Source organism: Hippoglossus stenolepis, chromosome 17, assembly GCF_022539355.2.
Source record: "Hippoglossus stenolepis isolate QCI-W04-F060 chromosome 17, HSTE1.2, whole genome shotgun sequence".
Taxonomy (NCBI): domain Eukaryota; kingdom Metazoa; phylum Chordata; class Actinopteri; order Pleuronectiformes; family Pleuronectidae; genus Hippoglossus; species Hippoglossus stenolepis.
This window is the reverse complement of record NC_061499.1, coordinates 4,409,436-4,428,754: the sequence shown is the minus strand read 5'-3', so window position 1 is coordinate 4,428,754 and position 19,319 is coordinate 4,409,436. Positions and strand designations below refer to the sequence as shown.

General features: G+C 44.3%; 1 protein-coding gene across 2 annotated transcripts; it reads left to right on the top strand.

Moving 5' to 3' along the window:
- Positions 1–7,754: 7,754 nt before the first annotated feature.
- On the top strand, positions 7,755–18,856 carry si:ch211-195b13.1 (STKc_SGK domain-containing protein). 2 transcript variants are annotated; one of them, XM_047344257.1, is made up of 13 exons: positions 7,755–8,020; positions 13,859–13,934; positions 14,615–14,690; positions 14,786–14,826; positions 14,936–14,993; positions 15,135–15,218; positions 15,338–15,469; positions 15,557–15,669; positions 15,780–15,903; positions 16,001–16,096; positions 16,192–16,347; positions 16,437–16,526; positions 16,811–18,856. In XM_047344257.1, exons 1-13 carry the CDS (start codon positions 7,993–7,995, stop codon positions 16,973–16,975), a joined length of 1,239 nt encoding a protein of 412 aa, XP_047200213.1. In that variant the 5' UTR covers positions 7,755–7,992; the 3' UTR covers positions 16,976–18,856. The 2 variants fall into 2 exon arrangements, with proteins under 2 accessions (XP_047200213.1, XP_035039348.1); XM_035183457.2 differs by lacking the exon at positions 7,755–8,020 and adding an exon at positions 13,079–13,331.
- Positions 18,857–19,319: the final 463 nt, after the last annotated feature.

Here is a 19,319-nt window from a genome sequence, read left to right as displayed (position 1 = left end):
AAGACTGTGTTCATAATTTATTCGGGACTGAAGAAACTACGCATCCCTCTCTTGAATTTAACATCTCCAAATTTCACTTTGAGACTTGAGACTCACTTCTACAAACTCAAATGTTCCCTTTGGGTCCTTCTCAACCTGTGACAGTTATTTCTTTTCTCAAGCAGGGATGAATTCACCCGAGAGGACCTCGCGTCCTGTCATGGGATTTAAATGACGATAGCCGGAGAACAAAAGGCTCATTCTGCAGCGCCGCCGTGACGGAGAAGGACTCGAATGTTGTTTTAGCAGCAGGAATGTGCAACTCCTCTGTCATCTCCGCCGTGGAGTAGTAATGTGATCGCACACGCTGCCACAAGACGTGCGGTGTGGTTTCACGTGCACTCAGAAGACGAGTAGTTTCCCCCTTGTGAATAATGAAGGAGCGCTTCATCTGGTTTGTCTCAAGGGGTCTGTTGTCACACCACACACACACACACACACCCTAACAATGCAGATGATGAAAGTGATGTAAAATTCCTTGATCTGCCCTATGACAAAATTGAATGGGTCCTTTCTTGGCCCATGTACCATCCTTCTGAGTTTTCGTAAAAATTCGTAAAGTAGTGTTTGCATAATACTGCTAAACAAAAGATAATTTCCTTAGTTGGAAGTAAAACTAGCTCCTTTCAGACATGCACTGAATTCCAGATTCTTTCCTGAAATTTTCTGGGGGAGCTTGGTTGTGAAAACACAAATGTCCGAGTCAGTTGCACGCAAAATCAGGGAGGAGGTGCATCCTTCCACAGGAGGGGCAAATCTAACAGTGACCTAAGATCGCCCATCCTTTGTCACGTCAACATGCAAGAGATTGACTGAATTCTGTGGGAAACGCTGCAGAGAAAGTGGAATACGCCCATTTATTCACCACCGCATTATGTTGAGCTCCTTGGAATTGCCTCGATTTGGAATGTCACCGACGTCAGGCAAGGTATGAAACTTTCCTCTGTGAGCGTTGCCATAAATAAAACAACACTTGAATACTTTAGGGACTTAATTGACTTTAATGAGTCTGAGTAATATTTGTACAGAAACAATAAACAGGTGGAGCTGGTTTTGCTGATCTCCGTTTTCTCCGCTCGTCTCTGCAGGCAGCCGAGATTATGGATTTTTTTTGGGTCTCGTGCTAAATTCGTATGCAGGGTCAGGAAGTCAAAAAACCGACGGTCCTCCCACGGCGGCTGCAGCTGCAGGTCAGAGCCCGTATCCCCCGCAGGGCTTCTTTCTCCGGAGCCTCTCCTCCCTGGATATTACATAATGAAACTCCTCCGCTGGACAAGAGAGAGGAGAGCAGTCAAAACACACGAGGCTCAAACGTCGGGCCTTTAGCCACGAGTGATGAGCAAATAAAAGCAGCACAAAATCAATATTACAGCCACTTTGAGAAACAAGTCAGGCAGCTTTTTGTGGAGAATTGAAAAGAGGCTGTTTGGGGCCGTTTTAAAATCTCTTCAGCTGGAAACAGATTTTATTTTCACGACTGGAAAGATGTTGTTTTCTCTGATTGAAGAGAAATTAAATCTAAGAGTGTGAATTATTAACGATAATATAATATTCTCCTTTCATCCTCATCTCAGTTGCTATAACGAGACCGAAAATCAAAACTGCATTTTTCTTGCATAAAGTGATTAAAGAATTAGTTGATTCATTCACAAGTTGAACAAAGGAAATGAAGTAATCAGCAACAATTTGGACATTGTTAATCTTTTGAGTTATGCTTTAAGCAATAATTCCCAAAATACACAGCTTGTGAAATGTGAATAATTTTCCTGCTGTTCTGCTTCTCTACAACATGAAAAATGAAAATCTTTGAGTTTTGACCGTCGTGCAGACAAGACAAGTCGACAGAGAACATTTTCTTAAGTATATTGTTGTCAGTAAATGTCTGATTATCAATTCCTTCATTTTCTGTTGAGTAACTAATCAATTAACAGTTTCAGGTTTTTGTGAAAATAAAAGCTGCTGTGACTTGGTTAGTTAAATATAAATTAGAAATATGTATATTATTCAAATGTGGTTGTTTCTCCAAAATAAGGTTTCAAGTTTAAGCCTGGTTTTCTAATAAGTGCCGTAAATCTTCAGTTTTACGAAACCAAATGTATTTTCCAGTGCAGCAATAACAATAAATCAAAGGATTTTCCCCCAAATAACCAGAGATAATAGTGAAAGTGAAAATAAAGCTGTGAATGCGGGAAAGAGTGCAAGTCATCACTTCCTCTAAGTGTGTATCATTGGTCATCACTGTGTTATGAGAACACGAACACACACACACACACACACACACGCGATGTAAATGTCCTCGTCATGTTCTCCGGGAGCTGTGCTGTGATTCGTCATCACCACTTGCTGCTTCAGACCTGCACCTGCTCCCTGTTTCTCGTCTCCAGAGCTTTCCCCCCCACAAACTCAGTCACTGCAGACTCATTCATATTAAACCCGCTGCTCCCGGCTGATATAACCGTCCTCACCAGCTCCACAATGCCCAGCGGCAGTGAGGTCATCTAATCTTAACCCCGCCGCGGTGAACATGTAACTGTACATCTGGATTAAAAAGCTCTCCGGGGTCACGCAGCTCTGCTTGGTTCACTTCTCTCAGAAAACAAGAACAAAAACAGGACCAGAACTTCTTCTTTGCAGCGTCTTTCAAATCTCTGATACGCCAGCTGGGAGTGTTTGGTGCATGAATTAATTTATAGGCTGAGGAAAAGCACAGTCATGCAGCACGGTTATGTAAAAAACAGGAAAGGCTGCAGCACAACATAACGGGGAAAGTTATACGAAAAAAGTGGTCCCATAGGTTTTATTAGAGGTATTATTTTAATCATCTATTCGTTTATTTGTTATCAGTAGAAAGATTCTCTCAAGGTGTTCTTAAGATTAAGGGTTCTGATAGGCCACAGTGACCTTGACCTTTGACCTCCCAAATCCAATCGCCTTGTCTGTGAGTCCAAGTGAACGTTTGTACCGAATTTGAAGACATTTCCTCGAGGGGTTCTTCAGATATCGTGTTCAAACCAATGGGACAGAGGGACAGACATCCTGAAAACATAACGCCTCTGGCTTCTGGCTGTCGTCGGGTCTGAGGCGTTAAAAAACACAAAACTGATGAAAACCTCTAGAAAACTCTTGAAAGGTCTTTGAAACTAATCGAGCAGAGAAAAGTTTCACTTAATATCTGGGACCCAGCTGCAGCACCTATACCTCTGCACTTGGTTTAACTGCATCCCCTATACATAGAGGCCCCCAAGTAATCCTGCTCCTTCTTTGAAAAGCCTTTATTTACTGATTAATGGTTTTAAGTGTGCACGGTATATGACAAACGTATAATTTAGAATATATATTCTTAAGCCTCCCGCATACACCGCCCCTTTCCCAGTATCCCACCACATCCCCGTAATCCTCCCCAGTAGCAGTTAGGTAAGACCATAAGAGGTGTTGTGTAACTTTTCCAGCCCAAAGCGTTCATGATAGACATTTAAACTCATCCTGCAGCCAACACACACACACACACAGACACACACGGGGTTATACATGCATGATTGCACCCACACACACACACTTACCTTCCCTCTTGTGCACTTATAAAATAAGCTGTCATCACAGAATTGGCGGATAATGACTTTCTTTAGTGGACAGATTAGAAGTCAGGGTTACTCCACAGGAAGTGGGGACATTAACGATCTGAGTGATGCAATGATCTGTGTCGTTAAACGTTTTTTCTGACCTGTTTAAAAAAGAAGCCAGGGTACTTCTGAGAATTATCTGCAACTGAGCAGTGGATCAGTGGGATGTTTATGTGCATTATATTTTCCACCCGGCTCCGTCCGCCCTGCGATCGCCAAAGTAAATGTTCCTTCCTCTTGTCCTTCTTTACATCTCGTTTCATTTCTTTTCCTCTATCTGATCTGGTCTCGTTTGACCTTATTTCCATCCAGATGAAGAATAAGACTTTCATACGTGTGATTTCTTGTATCATTAAGATAAACAGTTGACAGAGCGTCGTTAGATATTTAACGGGTTGGCCTCGTTTAGCGTCTCCGAAGTGTTTGTGTGTGAGAGGCACACAACAAAATAACAGCATTTACAACAGTGAAGAAACAAGAAACAGTTTGTAACATAACGGAAAAGTGTGTCAGTGTTTAAAGTATTTATACATCAGAAAATGTCTGATAGAGAGGAAGGAAGCAGCAATGATTGGATTTCAATCACAAGACCCTAAAACTGGAGGAACTAAATGGAATTCAGCCATTTACCAATGTTATTATTTATGTCTATTTGTGGATGTTACCACAGGAGACAGACGAATATGTAAGTGTCATCGAGACGCCCGCTGTGTGTCCGTGTGCCACGAGTGACTCAGCGTATGTATGTCCCAAATGTAGGATCACACGGTTCTTAAGACGACTCCTCCTCCTTTTTTCTATTTATACGCGAGCGAGTGCTAAGCTCCTCCATGACTGTATCCCTTTAAATCCACACTCACCTAGCCGGTGACCCTCAAACAGAGACATCAGGTTTCACGTTTGATAGGCCTGAAATACGGTTTTCTATGGTTCTTCTGATGGTGCTATAGAAAGACCACAGTTCACTGGATTTTTATGGGAACATGGCTGCCTTGACTTTTGCAGTTAAAGAGCTGAGCACGCACACACACACACACACACACAGGACTGTGCAGCTATCCTCATTGGCACTTTGCGTTGACATTTGTCGTGGACGGCCAAACCTTAACCTATAACCACAATTTCACATTTAACCCCTAAACCTGAACCAGGACCTCAGAAATGACATATGCCTCATTAGGCCACTGGTCCTTGACTTACATCTCATTTCCTTGACATTTACTCCAACCTAACTTGTGAACCTGAAACTAAAAACATATTTTCACCTTGAAATGTAAAGATGTGCGTTATCAGGACAAGACGAGACCCCACAATGTGACTGTAGTCCTGGTTTTCGGTCCCCACAACACGACAAATACGTAGACGACGCACACACCTGACAGACCTTACTCCAGCGTGCCTGCTGACCTGCGGCTAATCAGGTTAAAGATAGCAGCAGTTGAGCCGGGGCTGTTCGCAGAGTGACCTCTAGTACAGACAGAGTGATCTCAATCCCTCACCCTTTCTCTCGCCTTCCTGCTCACAGGTCATTGGTTCCGTCCCCGTCCGCAGTGTCCGTGAATCGGCTGAATAACGCTGAGGCAGGAAAGTGGCCGACAAACCCGGGTTGCAGATCTGTGACATAGATCATATATTCATATAATGAATCTTTGAGTTTAGTTGTATTGAAACTCCTCGTGGGATTGGCTGTGATTTGGGAACTTTTGTGGTTTTCAAACTTCCTCCCTCTCCAACCTGTTTACTTCTCCCTGGTCTTGTTTGTCCCTTCATCTCTCCAAACCTGCCATTTTCCATCCGCCCACCAGTTTTCTTTCGGACCGGTTTCCTGTCTCCATACCCGCCTGCTCACCCGTGTCTTATCTTCAATCACCCATGCTTCCCTGCCCACTCACACACTGATCACCAGTTACCTCATCAGCCCATTATCGCCAACTCCTTGTCGGTTTCGCTCCATCTCAAACGATCTATCTAATAACTGTCTGTATGTGGCTCACTGCAGTTCTGTTCAGGTTCTGTAGACTGAGTCCAGCAGCCGGTCTTTAATCTTTAACCTTTTCTACTGAAGGTTTTACATCAAATTTACCAACAGCAGCTTCTGACATCATCGGTTCACTGGGATGAAGTTTACACGAGTCCCACAACAAGACGAATGGGATTTCATTGCCTGTGTCTGACAGGAAGAGCAAGACAACAACTTATTGTTGTTGTCTTGTCGGTTCCTCGACAATGACGCCAACGAATGTCAGCGACAAACAGTCACATGTCGGGACCGTCCTGTTTCTCTGCATCACTCCCTCTCTCCTGCGACTCACATGCGTCTGCCACGTCCCCGCACTCGCACTCTGCCCGGATTTAAATGACATGCAAATCTGTTGCAGACAATCTGTCCTCGTCGAGAAACACGGGCTGCGTTCAAAGAAAACATCCCTGCAGTCTTTTTCTCAAGCTACATGATATCGGCCTGTATTTGTTTCCCCGTGAACTTTGCCGTGCAGTTTTGTTCACAGGCTGGAAAAATATGTTTGTTGGCGAAGTCGCCTCGTTTCAACACAGAGCCGCGGATATAAGGTGACTGAGAGAGAGAGGGAGGCTCTGCTCAGAAATCATTTGAATGATTTGAATTTTCTTTGAACTTGTGTGGTTTTTGAAATGTAAATCATGTGTTTGCTGGTGGCGGGAGCGGTTTGTGTTTGCTGTGAAGTTGGGAGTTCAGCAGCAGCATCTGTGCGTCAGAGGCTTCAGATTCGGCATCGAGGCCGAATGAACGAGCTGTAAAATGTGTCACACTGTAAATATGCATGTTTCCTCTTGATTATGCAGAGACCCCTCGGTTTTTTAATCAGGAATTCAAATGTGTTTTGACGCAGACAATCATCACCCCCCTTCTGACTGTGAGGGTTAATAAAGATAATCCAAAGGCACAAAAAACATCTAAAATTTGATATCTAAGAGGATTTTATGTGAACTGTATTTTCTGAATGAGGTCAGTCCCTCAACTTGACTTATCATTGTTAAATTACTGTAGTTTTGCATGTCCACCAGTCTGAGGCTCTTATCTTTATGACAGTTTCAGCTCCACAGCTCTGGTGTGAGCTGATATCAAAGAGCAGCCAGCAGCTCTACCTCTAAGGGCTTTTATAGGAAGTTATGACAAATTAAAGGAAATATGTATAAATAGACGTGTATAAATAGTAAGAACAGAAGGGTGCATGGAATGGTGACTTAAATATGAAGATGATACGTTATAACAGTCACTAGGTCGCATCCCTGCACCGTCATTAATACAGACCTAAAATAGAGACAAAGAAAACAGGAAGCTGCTCTTTTAAAGTTTGAATCTTAACATGATAAGTTAAGTCGTGAATCAACTGAATCACAACAATCAAAGACTCAGTTATACAGCGATTGTTTTTCTATTCGTTTTACGGCATCTTTAAGCTTTTGATCGGACAGATTCACTGTCACTGATCTTTCCTGATGCTTTATTGTGTTGTAAATTAGATTGTCGTACACTATTGTCTATGTACATTCAATAAAATATGATTTAGATTCACTTGTCCAGCTTCTAAACACAATCATAATTCAATGTTGCACTTCACCGAGTGTTCCTCGTCAATGATGCTGTTGTTGCTCGTGTACGTCGACCCCCCCGCAGACCTCTCCCTTCATCACATGGCCCTCATTGTGTGTGATGGCCTTCAGCCTCAGGCAGACAGCAAAACAAAGCAATCAGGGCCGTCGGTGTGACTAACCAGGTCCGTTTACCCCCTAAAACCCCTGAGAGACTGTAAACGGAGGAGGAAGAGGAGGAGGATGAGCAGCGAACACATCACTTGTGCATCAGTGGCCAATTAAGAGCAGATTTAAGAACATCTCTGTCTGTTCTCTGTATTCCTCAGGTGGTTCCCATGTCATGGAGACCGGTTTCTCCTCCGGCGGGAATCCCACGCTCACGGGAGCCGTAACCAGATACCTGCTTTTGTTTGGCTCCAGGTGGATGAAAGAACAGATGAGGGTGGAGGTGGTGGTGGGGGGAGGAGGGGGTGCGTTGTACAGAGGAGGGAGAGGCAGGTGCGTCACAGATCTTTGCTTTCAGCCAATTTGTCTCAGCGCAGCCAAGACGAGAGGAGGAAGGAAACGGCAGAGGGAAGTGCAGAAAGTGATTTTGCACGGGAATCAAAGACTTTTTCTGACCAGAGCTGCGGCGAAGGAAAAGGGGAAGAGGGAGGCACGGGGCTGCATCTCTGTCACATGCACCTGAACGCTCTGCAGCAGACAGACGTTCATTCAGCAGAGACTCGATAGCAAATATCATCCAACACCGAGGGGGGACATGAAGAGCGGCAAGAAATCCTTCATAGGTAGGTGCTCCTTTACGCGTGTCATGAGATGTGAGGGGATTAACGTGCAGCCTCTCGTGGGCACAGCGGAGCGGAGCGGAGCAGGATGCACCTTTGAGACGTTGTGGTGCAACTTCTCCTCTCTGCCCTCTCTAAACAGCATCCTTCCTTTTCTGTTCCATCATGGCTCTCGTGTGTTTATGACTGTTTATTAACGACGACTCAGTCCCCTCCTCCTTCTTGCATTCCCTCCGCTGGCTTTGACGTCACCGCCTCGGCTCATAACAAAGCTTTTTTGGCAACACGAGCAACTGCATGCCTGGATTTAGACGCGCCATCCCTCTGTGTCCTCTCTGTCTGTTTGCCTATTGTCTGGTTAATTTCTACAATGCACAGCCCACAGCCTCTCGCCTCCACACTGCAGCTCCTCTGCTCCTCATCTCGTTTGTCAGCTGAGAGGGTAAAAGCTGCTCCCGGGCCTCGACTTTGTAACCAGGGCTGAAAGATCTGCATGATTCTCGTGTTCAGTAATAGTCTGAAAACCAATTTCAGCTTCCAAAGATACAGAAAAGGCAAAGTTATAAGAATGAAAACACTGAAAAGCAAATGTGCCCTTTTCTAAACCTTGGAATAGTTCCTACATTTGTACTATCCTTTCTCTCCGGGACATCGATACCTCTCTCATGTCAGGTTGTGAAACGTGAAGCTGTAGCTATCCCCTTCGGGCTGCAGGTAGTCGGATGATGTTACCTTTTCACAGAACCAGGGTTTTACCCCTCTGTTTCCAGTCTTTAGGCCAATCTGAGATAAACAACTGGCTTCATATTGACTGGATTTCCATACAGGCACATAGCCTCCGCTCTGTCGCCTCACAGAAACATAAACTGAACTTCACTCTGTGCTCTGGAAACGCTCAGCGAGTGTTTTGTGGATTACAGGCATCATGAGCGGTTGTGGACCCTGCAGGTGATCGGATCAGACCAGTATCCTGCAGATTAATTAATAAATGCACGGCTCGCTGAGCTTTCATTTCCGATTTAAAGGGAAACAGGCCGTTTAAGACATTCCTTCCAGACTTATCTGAAATCCTTGTCTGGATGAATATGAAGTGCCAATAATCCATGCAGTCACACAAACACGCCAGATTCGTATCTTCTTGTTTTAAATGCTTGTTCTGGAGATATGAAGTAATTAGTAAAACAATTCCACTCGTCATCATCATCTAAGTCACTTCACACACTTAACGAACGTAGTTAATTGGTTCGGTTTCCAGCTGCCAAACATGACTGGTTTCCAGCGGATGTTTTCCAGATGAATATCTCCAGGAGATAACTGACCTCATGAGCTTTACGCTGGATTAGAGAGACTGTGAAAACAAACCACGAACTGGATCCAATTGATAACTTGGTGGTGGCTTTGCTAGTGAGTTAGCTTTATTCAGGCTAACCTGTGTGTGACATTGACATATGGTGAGCAGGCTCATCACATAGGACAAAGGTTGGATTTCTTTTCAAGATGTCCAGGCGCTAGTTGCTTCACATAAGAGCCATTCAAATAATTCACCAACAGAAGCCAGTGCTGTGGACTGACCCGTGTCTGTCTGACATGGGAGCTGCACTTGATGAATAAGAGTCATGTTCTCTGAATGATGAAGCAGCTTCTCTGTTTTCTTATCTGCTTCCTTTTTACTGAACTGTAAAGTTTCAGTCACAAACAGCAGGGTTATTTCCAACTGAGCAAACACATTGTAGACTGGTACTAATGCCAGAGTAATGGAAACACCATCACCATGGTAATTATAGCATTAATAGCAGTTAGTTTAACTGCTGTAAATACGTAGGAACAGCCACAATTACTTGGCAGCAAATTCAAATACTACAGAATGATTAGGCAGCGGTGTGCGTGTGAGTCATCACATGAGAGAACAAACATCCTCCTTCCTATCTGCTGAAGCAGACACATATAAGGAGCCATCGAATCCCCTGTGGAGAACAGAGCAAATAGATCTCGTCTCCTGCCTGAGAATCCAGGAGGGAAACAAAGGTGCCGTAATTCTAACTCGGGTTTCGTGGGGCCAAAATCCGCTCCTTCTCGCTGAGACCTGAGGCTGCACTGCAGTTCTCTGGATGAACAGTGTCCCAGCAGTACGTGAGAGAAAGATGCAGGCGGCAGGCTCAACGTGGAGAGAGGAGCTGCAGGGAGATACGATTTTGGCAGAGAGCAGAAGCTGATGACATTAGCATGACTGCGTAGGTGTGAAGGCCACGATCACTCCTCAGCACCATCAATAAGAGCCACGCTGTAATTACAGACCGGTCCTCACAAGCCTGCAGCTGGTCACAGAGGAACCGTTTGCTCGTAGGACTTATTTATCCACCTTCTCCTGCCTCCTACTGACACCGGAGCTAAGCAGGTAGCTGTGTTCCATTAGCACCACGCTGAGCCTCTCGTTTTCACCGTTCGAGTCACACATCGAATTTCCCTGGCGACCTTTGAAGAAACCAGAACATCAATTAACACTTTGCTGCTGTAGTATTTTGTATTTTCACACCAAATCAGGCAGATTTATACACTGCACTTTCTGAGAAACTGCTTGATATATTGTTTATTGTGCAACAGACAGATAATTAATTTGTCCTGTAGAAAAGGTTTTTTTTACTGGAGCTGCAGCTGACGGGGATTCACACGACGAACTTGTGGGCGAGCGGAAGTGATCGTCAGCGTCACTCACACGTTTGACAGGAGCGACGGAAAGCAGGGCAGCTTCTGGGAAGGGGCTAAATAAAACCCGATGAATCTGTCCCCTGGCAGCTTTGGCACTGGAGAGACATTTATTAAGAGAAACTGAGTGATGGCTTCTCTATTACATGCTCAGCTCATTTGTAGTGATCCACCTAAAACTTTCTGCAGGACAGAAAATCCTTAATTCATCAGCACGAGAGGCGAGAGCTGAAATCATTTGCTCGTTGAACAATTAATCACTTGACAGAAAATACACAGCAACTGCTGTTTGATAAAGTTATTTTTAAGCTAAAATTGCAAATGATAAATGTTTCCAGTCTGACAGAGCTTCTTCCCCTTTTCTAAAATTACAGTAATTTACATATCTACAGGTTGTGAACTATCGGTTGGACAAAAAGACAAAACTAAGGTCCGACATTCTCCTTGTGAACCCACATTTAAATTCACTAACTCCAGATTTTGAATTGGATCAGCACCAAAAACAATCCTGGATCGGCCCCCTGATGCTGATTCATACCGAAACTGTACGTTATCTTAGAGTAAATGATCTGCTGATTAATAGATAGTTCAAATCAAACCTTCAGTTGGAGCTCAGACATTAACCGAGCAGATTCTTATCATGTTGATATACAGTAAATGTGAGAATTGTTTCTCACATCACGACCCACGCGTCACTAAAGGGGAAATGCCACCTCAACCAGCTGTTTGCTCTGCTTTCCAGTGCACTTGACTTTTCCATCACAACAGAAAGAATGCAAATCAATGACAGAGAGCGACAGAGAGCGAGCGCTGCTGAAGGGAACGGCCCTTGTCATGTTTATCTTTGCACAAGTCACCAGAGATGAGAACATGATACGCATGAATAATTCAGAGAGAGACTTCATGAGGGGAGGAAGACGCTCCACACAAAGCCGGAGAGGTGTCGGTGTCATGTTATCGATCTGCCGTGTCTCTGTGTAAACGGAGCTGAGGCCGAGCTCACAGTGTTGACTCAGGTACGACCCGATACGCCACAGGTTGGCTCCGCACCAGCCAGTTTCTGTTAGGGCCTATACGCCACAGATAAGCCACTCGACTTCCTCTTCTCTTTCCGCAGTACCAGAAGTACCGGTTCTGTGGAGTCTCACTTCCTTTAAATTATTCATTCATGTGACATCTCAGAGACGGGACAGAACCCAGGAGTTCCCCACGAACACGTGAACGAATCTCTGAGGCACATGTTTACGAGAAGAGTGGAGGAGGAAGAAGAACTCAGAGGCTTCATGTAAGAGAAAGTAGAAGGAGTAGTTAATAATTGGAAGGATTTTCTTAGTTCTCCAAATGTTTTCTGGTTTCAGCTTCTCAGATGTGGATCTGAGAGTCTGCGTTTGAAGTGTATTGTCATAAACTGAACATGTTTGGGTCTCACCAGTACTGAGCGCTCACTGCGTGTGGTTACGAGTTTTCCAACAACACGTCAAGTCAAGAGAAGCCAAATAACCACCAGTGGTGAAAAATTGATATGCGGCTCGCTCTCGTCCTGGGGCGGTATAGCTGTCTGCCTTATGGCACAGTTATGTAACGTAGGGGGGGTTAGTGGACCACTTCTCTCTGACATCTGCTCTGATCACTCCCTAAGCTTCCATGAGCACGATGTCATGTCCAGTTTCTCTGAATTTATGTAATTCTGTCATCGGTCACCTTCACGACCCCTGACCTCGTCCGCCACGGAAACCCCGGTATTTAATGATTTCTGGAAACCACCATTGGATTTATGTCGGAAATGGTCTGTGCATAAATTTTGGAGGGATGGCGGCTGTTGCAGGGGGGAGCTGAAATGCACGAGTCGTGACACACATTTCTCCGCCTCCTTTCAAAACAAAACAAATGGAGAGAAGAGAAGAAGAGAGAGAGAGAGAGAGAGAGAGAGAGAGAGAGAGAGAGAGAGAGAGAGAGAGAGAGAGAGAGAGAGAGAGAGAGATTCGGCTACATTCTGCAGTTCTTTGTCCTCGGGCCATAAAAAGAGAATTCATAATCCCTTTCTGTGTGCCCGGCGATTACGGAGAGCTGGAGTTTTCCATTGACAGGAGATGAGGAGGTGGGAGTGTGAAGGAGCCCCCCTCTCCCTCCCACACACACACACACACACACACACGGCCACCTCCTCCTCTGCGTCATCCCTCTCCTCCTGCAGGCACAGTATGGCTGCAGCGGAATCCCGTGACGTCACGCCTGCCAAGTGGTTGTCGTGGTTACAGTGATGAGGAGAGAGAAAAGGGGAGGGAGGGAGGCGGGGAGGGAGGGAGGAGGTGTGCTCTCCCCTCGCACCACGTGTTTGGTATAAATACACTGGCTGGTGCGCGCCGTCTCCAGTGGCATTGCGCAGAGGAACGCGCTCAGGGGTATTTTGGAACTGCGCGCGTCTGGAGCGAACACGACACGTCTGACTGACGGCTGGAGAAGAAGCGCACCGGAGCGACTTGTTGTGTTTCTCGGGTCCTTTTCTCTTTCCACCGGATATATTTACTCCTCTCGCTCGCCATGGCGGTAACCGAAGCTGGATGTGATCTAACTTACTGCAAAATGAGGGGGATCGTAGGCGTCCTCGCCGGTGAGCGACCCATTTAACAGCGTCCTTATAATAAAGAAGGGTCATCAGGAAACTTAACTTAATGTTGACTGTTTATTTATAGACACGCTGCTTAGTGATTTAACCTGATTGCAAAGTGCTTTTGTTTTTTGTTCTACTTCTGTGGAATTTTGTTGATAAATCTGTGGATGAATTTCCGTGGTTTATCTCTTTTAAGTGACTAATAAGAAATCTGTTTATAATTAACAAAAAACTGGTGATGTGCGTTGTGAGAGTAATCCAGAGTGGAAGATGCTCTGTTGGCCACCACTGTCGGAATCTGAACGGGTGACCCAAGTGGTTGCATAACCCGTAAGCCTGCAGCATTAGAGGTCTCTGTACAACACGCAGATCTACCCTATACCAGGATATTTGGGACAGCGGATTACAGCTCACAGAGCATATTTGTTCCTCTCTGGTGGGAAACAGAAATCTTTGCAAAACCCCGTGTGATGATGAATGATGCTGCGTGTGTGATGCTCATGGTTTCTGTCTCCCTCCATTTGCAGCTTTCATCAAGGAGAGGAAAATGGGGCTGAATGACTTCATCCAGAAGCTGGTGTCTACCCCACATATCTGCCAACAGTAAGTACTCACTGTAATGTTATGTAAAAATGTCAGATTAGGGCCATATGGAGCATCATGGGCTGGAGTATTCATTTGTGATCATCAGCCCACTCATGGCCAGTGTGCAAGCTGCAAATCCAATCAGCCACCTGAGTTTGGAAGGACATCCTGTGAAAACTGTAATCTGGGTCCAAGAAGCCAGGGTAAGAATAGTCCTTTTATGACGAGCCCGTTAACAACTGCTCCACTGGATAATCACCTCTCCAGCAAATCCTCTCTGTCCCCTGGACGAGGATAAACCAGTAATTCAATTATTACATGATACGCGGCTCGGCCCGTCACACTGTCCTAAACTCACGGGCCTGTCCTCCAGGGTCAGGATCTGGGTGCTGGAAAAAAAAAAAAGAAATCTGGGCAACAGCATCTGTCCCGGTATATGTTCCAGGAGGGAGAGGCGGTCGGAGCTGGACTGCTGTGTCCTGCAGAGCCGTGTTAACCGGCTTGTTGTGGGTCAGCAGCTTAAGCTTTTCTGTAGACAGGTTAGGTAGTTACATGAAGATGAGCCTTTCCTAAACCCGACCTGTCTGGAGGTTTCAGACGGTCGTTCACAAACCAGAAGGGGGGGCGTTTATCATCCCCACTGAATCAGATGTAAAAGATGTTCTTCATCTCACAACTATGCTTTGTTTGTGTTTCAGTGTCGAAGTGAACAATCTCCTGAAGATTGATGAGAATCAAAATGAAGAGTTGGAAAAGGAACTTCTTGAAAGTCCTGTAAGCGGAAACTACTCTCTGACTATGTGACTCATTCTCTTTCCAAAACATTGCAAAACATGTATTTATAATTTCCCTCTTTTCATTTTATCCAGATGTGCCTCAATTCACGAAGTTCACTGGCTGAGGACACTCAGTAAGTAGCCTGATGAGATCTCCTTATTTTTTTAAATGTTGACAATGACAATTTCTGTTAAGAAACACAAAGCGAAAATGCTCATTTCCTCTTTGTTTCTCCACATTAGGATCAAACCCTGTGATTTTGACTATCTGAAAATCATCGGTAAAGGCAGCTTCGGAAAGGTGAGATCTTTGTCTTACTTTCTTTTAGGTATCTCCTGTTACCTGCTCGTACTGTGTGCATCCAGCCCTCCGCAGGCTGTACCACTCACCCTCTCAGGGGTGCTAATGTAATCACTGATGCAAATGTTTGTCCTGTTCCAGGTTCTGCTGGCTCGACACAAAGAGTCCACCGAATACTACGCCGTCAAAGTTCTGCAGAAGAAAATCATTATGAAGAAGAAAGAGGTAAGAGCCCTCATTTAGGATTAATTATCTTAGATGCACCTCCATTTAATTCCCTTATGTTCTATGTTAATGAGATGAATATACAGTATAACATATCTTATTCCTCCTCTTCCTCTTAGCAAAAGCATATCATGGCTGAGCGCAGCGTGCTGATGAAGAACATCAAACATCCCTTCCTGGTGGGACTGCACTACTCCTTCCAGACGACTGACAAACTCTACTTTGTGCTGGACTATGTCAACGGTGGAGAGGTGAGCCGCCACCCACACAAAGTGAACCAGGTCAGCTGATCCCAGTGTTTGAAGTGCACACTGACAGATGTTTTGTTTTCTCTCCAGCTGTTCTACCATCTCCAGAGGGAGAGGATCTTCCTGGAGCCCAGAGCCAGGTTTTACGCGGCTGAAATTGCGAGTGCGCTCGGCTACCTCCACTCCCTGCACATCGTGTACAGGTAAAGAACAATCCTACAGCACCCCCTGGTGGACAACTGTGCGCATAGGTTGGAATTGGCATAATGGCGCAGATGCATTTGAGTGATCTTTCCCTCTTTGTCCTGCACAGGGACCTGAAGCCTGAGAACATCCTGTTGGACTCGGCGGGCCACATCGTGCTGACAGACTTTGGTCTCTGCAAAGAAGGCCTAGAGGCCAACGGTACCACGACGACCTTCTGCGGGACGCCTGAGGTACGAAACAAATCTCTAGACTGTCACACGTTCATAACCGAGCACTTTTTATAAACGCTGGACTTGCATTGACCTCTTCTTGCTGCTGTCCTCACAGTACTTGGCCCCGGAGGTTCTCCAGAAGCAGGCGTACGACCGCACCGTCGACTGGTGGTGCCTGGGATCGGTGCTCTACGAGATGCTCTACGGACTTGTAAGTGAAATGTTTAAGCCTGTGAATGGAAATCACCTCTATTTGGTTTATATGCAAAATAAACTCAAATTGCTGTCATTGCGTTTGCTCTGCAGCCTCCATTCTACAGTCGCAACACAGCGGAGATGTACAACAACATCCTGCACAAGGCGCCTGTGCTCAAGCCCAACGTGTCGAACGCAGGCAGGGAACTGCTGGAGGGGCTCCTGCAGAAGGACTGCACCAAGAGGCTGGGAGTCAAGGATGATTTCGTAAGTGCACATAGCTGATTCATAAGTAAGAGATCCGTGAAGCTTGTTTCCTATCAGTCTGCTCATCTGGAATTTCTCTTTCCCTCCAGCTTGAACTCAAGTTCCATTCCTTCTTTTCTCCAATCAACTGGGACGACCTGATGGCCAAGAAGATCATACCTCCATTTATCCCCTCAGTGGTACGTTCAATTTCATAGTTTTTGACTCATCAGTCGAACTAATAGTCCAAAACCCATAAATATTCAGTTTACAATCATGGAAAAGTTAGAAAAGCACAAATCTATTGTTCTGCAAACTGACAAATCAATTAATCTGCTCCACAATCATAAAAAAACCCACTGAGCTGCAGTTAATCTTCATATTTAAGTAGCTGGAATCAGATTTTTTTCCTGATAAATGATGAATCAGCTACAATACAGCGATAAAGTGCTTAACAATGATCCTCTCCTGGTTTGTTTCACAGTCTGGTCCCACAGACCTGCGACACTTTGACCCCGAGTTCACCCACATGCCCGTGTCCTCCTCCCTGTGCAACGACACCCTGGCTGTGACGAGCAGCATCAGGGACGCAGCCGGAGCCTTCCCGGGTTTCTCTTACGGGCCTCCAGCGGACAGCTCCTTCATGTGAACCCCTAAACCTCTGCACATCTGTCCAGAGGAATGAAAGAGAAACAGGACTCTGGATTGAGAGCCTGACATTGGCAGCAGGGCCACACACCGCGGCAAACTGACAGAGGGGACGCTGCAACTTAGGCCTGATAAATGGATTTAACTGATCGTGAACCACGAGGGGCAGGACATGAGGGATCTTGTGCAGGACTTCTGATGGGGACTCATGTTTTTACACCATCGGCCCATCTCCTCTGCCTCAAGCACCCACATCTACAATACATGTGTGCCAAGTACGGACGCACTCTGGGGTCGTGAAACATCGCGCTCTCGTGGTTCTGGACCTCACAGCTACTGGTGAGGTGGCGTGAGGAGAAGTGCCTGAGGTTCAAAAGGCAGTCTGGATGATGGCGGCGGCGGCGGTAGCGGCGGCTTTGGCCAGGAAGAGCCAGCTTTATCAAAACCCACACAACCATTTCATTGGTTTGGACTCTGTTCGCACCAGGGGCGATGGCCGCAACAGGGTGATGCCTTCATTACATTACATGTCGACATAACGTCTTTTAATTTCATAATGCATTGATATTTTTTCATGTGAATGCTCAATTGCACTTGAGGAAACAAGGGTCAGGAAACGTGAAACCTTCTGCTTAAAAAGCTTCAGCAAACTTTGAGATCAGCCGGCTGCATATCTCTCTCCACTTTGTGTTTCATATCTCTACAGATATTTCAATATTGCACATTAGTAATGATAGTTGGACCAAATTGTTAACTAGGATATGATTTAACATTTAACGACACTTCCTTTTGACCCGCTTGTCCTCATAAACCGAAGATCAAAGTTTTACTGTACTGTGTAGAAGAAAAAGTTACATATATTTTATTACAAAACCAAAATGGTTTTCCATGTTTTGAATAACCACAAACATTCACTCTCTACTTTTAATAAAATCATATATTGTAATTTAATTATAAATGTTTCCTAGTATAAATATATATAAAAAAATGAATATATTAAATTAAAATCCTATTTCCTGTAAGGCAGTTTTTTTTTCCAACTCATTCTCATCTCCAACTAGTGACTGTGTTAATCTATATCTACTGTTCACACACATAATCTCATTGATTCATATGTTCAACCAGCAATAACAGGCCCACATCAACGATAGCACACACTGTATATCAATCGTATTTTAAGTTACTGATTCAAGTGATTGCTGTTTGTTTGCAAACACTCCAGAAAATATAAGAAATCTACGATTACAAATGTTTTTTTTGTATTTATGCATCTTGTAGAGAAGAACTGTGAATGTCTTGTGCCTGTCCAAGGCGGCCTGATCCATGTATACTGTATGCACATATCTCTTTTCCCTAAACCTCTCGGTCCCTTTCATAGAAAGTAATCTGTATTTTATTTTTAAAGTGCTTGATTATTTTGACAGGAGCAGGCGCTGGCTCTCCGCCACTGGGCGACTCCCTGACATGCTCCTGGAAAGTGCAATAAAATCTTGTTAACACTTAAAAGAATAATAATTATTTGATCTCTTAAACGAAAAAGTGTGATTTGTAATTTATGCTCTGACATTTATTAAATTATTAAGAGAGGATCTTCTTCTTCCGACTGTTCATGATGACTTCGTTTTGCCCCACTTTAGGTTTTTACGTACAGAAGATGCATTTTCAAGCCTGCTGAAGATTAATAATAAAAAAAATAAGGCAACACACAGCTCTAGAAAATTGATCTTCCATATTTGGAAGCGTTACTTTTTTTGTTTTGTATTTTTTATGTGTAATTTATTTTCATGCCACTGCTACTGTGTAAAAGAGTTTGATTTACATGATCAACTGAAATACTGAACTGTAATCTGTCAGAAATGGCAAATAAAATCTTTAAGGTGTTGGAAAGTGCACGGTTTTTGTTTGCAATGCAACCACACGACCTTTAAAGTTACCTACAACTACTTCTCCATAAGAATTTATATGTTACAGTAGGACTGCAAGTAAGGATTATTTCCACTATTAATTTATATATTACGAATTAGTCAATTATTTGTTTGGGCGACAAGAAGTCAGAAAAAAAAACTGGAAAAATCCTAAAGCCCAAAAAAATAGATCTTCCTATATCCTGTTTAGGGTTATTAGTTTTATTATCACATTTAATAAAGACATGAGGCAATTTAAGCAACTGACAACTGGAATAATTTAAATGAATCAATTAATGAGACAGTTTAGATCTATAACTAATTCATTGACAACTATTTTGATAGTTAAATGATAGATATAAAAGGTAAAGTATATAATTTACTACTGACAGATTCCCACGTGTGAATATTTACTGTTCTTCTTTCTTTCTTTGCTTTTTA